Source organism: Cibotium barometz, chromosome 36 (genome assembly GCF_041138505.1).
Source record: "Cibotium barometz isolate CiBa-2024 chromosome 36, ASM4113850v1, whole genome shotgun sequence".
Lineage (NCBI taxonomy): Eukaryota > Viridiplantae > Streptophyta > Polypodiopsida > Cyatheales > Cibotiaceae > Cibotium > Cibotium barometz.
Genome location: NC_141081.1, coordinates 48,589,583 through 48,593,988, shown reverse-complemented (window position 1 = coordinate 48,593,988; position 4,406 = coordinate 48,589,583). Strand labels below are relative to the sequence as shown.

General features: G+C 41.5%; 1 protein-coding gene across 1 annotated transcript; it reads left to right on the top strand.

The window, feature by feature from the left end:
• The first annotated feature begins 264 nt into the window (after window positions 1–264).
• Window positions 265–3,602, top strand: LOC147617990 (small ribosomal subunit protein eS10z-like). Its single transcript, XM_086775538.1, has 5 exons — window positions 265–513; window positions 2,652–2,681; window positions 2,765–2,813; window positions 2,933–3,212; window positions 3,461–3,602. The coding sequence occupies exons 1-5, from the start codon at window positions 265–267 to the stop codon at window positions 3,600–3,602; spliced, it is 750 nt and encodes a 249-aa protein (XP_086631664.1).
• Window positions 3,603–4,406: the final 804 nt, after the last annotated feature.

Here is a 4,406-nt window from a genome sequence, read left to right as displayed (position 1 = left end):
GTGGATTGTCGAATGAAGGGACGGACGATAGTCTCAGATCATTTGAATGATCGCATTGAATGAATTCAATGCGATCTTTAGTCACTTACATGCACAGAAGGTTCCAATTGTAGATCCGTTGAAAGCTATGTTTCTACTTACTACTTTGCCAGAGAGTTGGGACACTTTCAGGATGACAATTAGTAATAGTGTAGCCGCGAATGGACTGAAAATGCCAGATGTTGCTAGTGCTTTACTCACTGAGGAAGTTAACCGCCCGCAAGAATGTTGATGCTTCAAAAGGTGGCAATGCTCTTAGTGTTAGAGGAAGATCTAATGCAAGGGGGAAATCTATTGAGAGAGGCAGATCTCATAGCAAGTCTTGTGGTCACAAACTCATTGAGCGCTATCATTGCGGGCAAGAAAGGCCATGTTAAAAAGGATTGCTACAAGTGGAAAAGAGAGCAAAAGAAGTTGGGTGGAAAGAATGATGATGCCAAGAAGGATGACAAAGGCAAGGCAAAGGTTGAAGAGGTAAACACTATTGTCCATGGCAGTGATGATGGTGACATTTGCTATGCCTCTACACTTGACTATGCATTTCTTGTTGTCACAAAATTGGATCATTGATTCCTGTGCATCTTTTCATGTTACTCCACATAGAGAGTGGTTTGTTTCGTATGATGCAATTAGGAAAGGATGCGTATGACTAGGCAATGACTATGCTTATGAGATTGTTGGAGTGGGAGATGTGCATCTTAGATTTGCCAATGGTTCTTCGTATATGCTCAAGAAAGTGAGACATGTGCCATAGCTTGGTTAGCACCTAGACAGCTTGATGATGGTGGATATCATGTTACTTTTGGTGATTGTTCATGGAAGATATCCAAAGGTTCTTTTGTTGTAGCTTGTGGTTCTAAGTCTGGTACATGTGTCTAGTGTTAAAAATCATATCATTGTGCAATGACCGAGTAGCCGTCTACTTCTTTGTGCCATCTCTGGTTAGGCCATATGAGCCAAAAGGGAATGAAAATCTTGTCTCGTTTCCGCTATATTCTTGAGTTTAATTTTTCAGATTTTTCTATTTATATCATTGTTTGTTTGGCAACAAACCACGTCAACACATAAAAGAAGTGGCAAGAGGAAAAGTGAGCCTCTAAATTTGGTTCATATTGATGTGTGTGGGCCTATGCCTACTATGTCTTTGGGAGGTGCTTCATATTTTGCTACGTTTATAGATGATTACACACGGAAGGTGTGGGTGTATCCTCTTAAGTGAAAGGATGAAGCCTTTCAAAAGTTTGTTGCGCTAGTGGAGAATTATTGTAGCCAAAAGCGTAAGTGATTACACACGGAAGGTGTGGGTGTATCCTCTTAAGTGAAAGGATGAAGCCTTTCAAAAGTTTGTTGCACTAGTGGAGAATTATTGTAGCCAAAAGCGTAAGTGCTTACACACAGATAATAGTGGAGAGTATGTCTCTAAAGCCTTTCAGGACTTTTGTGACTTGAAGGGCATTAAGAGAGAGTTGACTGCTCCATATAATCCTCCACAGAATGGCATAGCTGAGAGGATGAATCGTACGATTCAAGAGAGGATTCATAGCATGCTGTCCAATGCTAGATTACCTAATGGTTTTTGGGCAGATGCTGTCAATACAGCTGTTCATCTTATTAATCGGTCACCTAAATGAGAAGGGACATTAGGACCTCAATGGAGTCTTCTTGGGCCCTTTTATTTGGCAGTTTAAGGAGTCAAACCTTTTCTCTTAAGAAGAAACGTTTTCTAATTAGAAGCTTCAAAACGGCTACTTTATTCGAATTTGAATTTTGGGGGGAAAAGTGTTTTTAGCTGTTAGAGACAGGCTGTTTAGAGTGTTTTTAGCTGTTAGAGATAGGCTGTTACATCAATGCGATTAGTTGTCTGTGGCTTTGTTCTTGAATACCACCATTTTGGATAGTCAAATAACTTTGATCAGGATGACGTGCTTGCCCCCAGCATGGCTAGGGGTTCATGTTGTGATTGTCACTATGTGTGGAGCTGTTCATCAAGAATAAAAAAGCTACATCTTAAACAAAAGCAAACTACTTGCTTGACAACCTTGCAAGAATAATAACCTATCTACCACTTAATTGTTGAGATTTACCAGAATGCAGGAGACCACTTTTGTAAGAGCCTTTTACTACTCTATTTTATGGCTGGTGGATACGTTGGCAGGCACTTGTAGGCTGCAAATAGACATGCTCTTAACTATTGTAAGGCAGGACAACACAGACTAGCACAAGGCCAACCTTCGCCACTCTACAACCCGATCGTATCATGTGTAATAGTTATGTATAGGGATGGCTTGTGTCGAAGGGGACATGCAAAGTACATCTTGTGTGTCCTATTTCTTGACTTAATTTGCTCCTGATCTCGGGAAGTGATGATGGGAGTACCTTGTCCATGTCATGGATGATCTTATATTTCATATAGTAGTTTTCTTGTATGAAGCAATTAGTCTTGTAAATATAGAAGCATGTGTCATTTCCTTTTTAGGTTTGCTATTTTGTCTTGTGTCTGAGTGGTGAATTATGTTCGGTTAGATTTAAAGCTTGTCATTCATATTACATAAGAAGTTTTGGGCATTTTCTCATGCCAGATAACATGTGCAGTCTTGGTTTTTTTGGGCTAGGTAGACAATTTGATGAATCAAAATGTTAAGGTATGTGATGAACTGGAGCTTGAGTTGCTTTCAAGTTGTATGAACATGGTAGACTTACGCACTATCTGCTTGTTGCACGACAGTTGATCTCCAAGAAAAATCGGGTGGAAGTCTACAAGTACCTTTTCAAAGGTACAAATATCGGCTATTAAAAATGGACCAACGTCTCTTGTCGTATTGAGTTTTTGGTCTTTTCAAGAATACATTTGGTTTTGTGACGTACCCAACTCTCTAATGTTATGCGTGTCCAGAGGGGGTACTCTATGTGAAGAAGGACTTCAATTTGCCCAAGCATCCTGACAGTGATGTTCCGAACTTGCAAGTTATAAAGCTTATGCAGAGCTTCAAGTCCAAGGAGTATGTGAAAGAGAATTTTGCGTGGATGCACTATTACTGGTACTTGACTAATGATGGCATTGAGTACCTTCGAACCTACCTCAACCTGCCTTCAGAAATCGTTCCTGCTACTCTGAAGAAGTCTGCCAGGCCCCCAGGCAGGCCTATGGGTGGACCTTTGGGTGACCGACCAAGGTGTGTGACTGGGTTTTTACTTGTTTTATTCGCTTGTATATACCATTGTGCTAATTTTCTTTCACCAATCTTTGGGTTTTGATGTTACTCTCTCTCTCTCTCTCTCTCTCTCTCTCTCTCTCTCTCTCTCTCTTTCTCTCACTCACTCACTCTCTCTCTCTCTCTCTCTCTCTCTCTCTCTCTCTCTCTCTCTCTCTCTCTCTCTCTCTCTCTCTCCAGCACATCTTGAACTCTTGTGTTTTGGGCAGAGGGCCTCCCCGTGAAGGTGGTGACATGCCAAGGTATGGAGACTGGGATGGGTATCGCGGTGGCCCTCCACGCAGTCCAGGTGGATTTGGTGACAATGGGGGAGCACCCGCCGAGGGGTTCCAACCTTCATTCAGGGTATAAGTATTGCACATGCCTTGTTTTGGTTCAGTTGTTGGTTCCTTGTTTGGCGTTCTTTCCTTCATAATCGTCTCACCACGCGTGCGTTGTCGTGCCATGGCACGTCTATGGTGTGAAACCATGCGTATGAGGCCATTAAATGCAAATCCAGATGCATGGGATTAAGTGCCATGACTTGAGTCATTATATGATGTCAAAGTACATATGTTCATATTGTAAATGAGGTTCAATAAGACGAGCTGAGACTGAGCCAGGTCTCAAAGCCTATGTACATAAGTGTGGTGTGAATCATGGAGTTTTATGCTTATGGTAAACCTTGAGGTAGTACAAATTATCAATGAACCAAAGCCAGCATCACTTCCTTATGGGGCTAACAACAAAGAGGGATTAGATAATATGGTTGAAGATGGATCCATGCAAAATGTCATTATGAACGTTTCTTCTGGGCTATGCTTCACCAAAGCATATGTTACTCATTCTGAACTAAAGTGCACATTCAATTTGGAGATAATCGGGCTGAAAAAGAATCCCAATGGTTCCATGTACACATCTTTTGGTGTAATGACAAAAGGAACTGTAATAGAGATGAATGTGAGTGAGCTTGGTCTAGTAACTCTGACTGGTATGGTGGGTGATGTGATTAATGATGCCCCAGCTTTAGCTGTTGTGCTGATGCTGGCATTGGTGTTGCTGGTACTGCTATTGTTATGGAGACTGCTGACATTGCCCTCATGACAAATGATCTCAGAAAGTTGGCAACTGCTGTGAAACTTGGTCGAAAAGCCCGTAGAAAGATTCAACAAAATA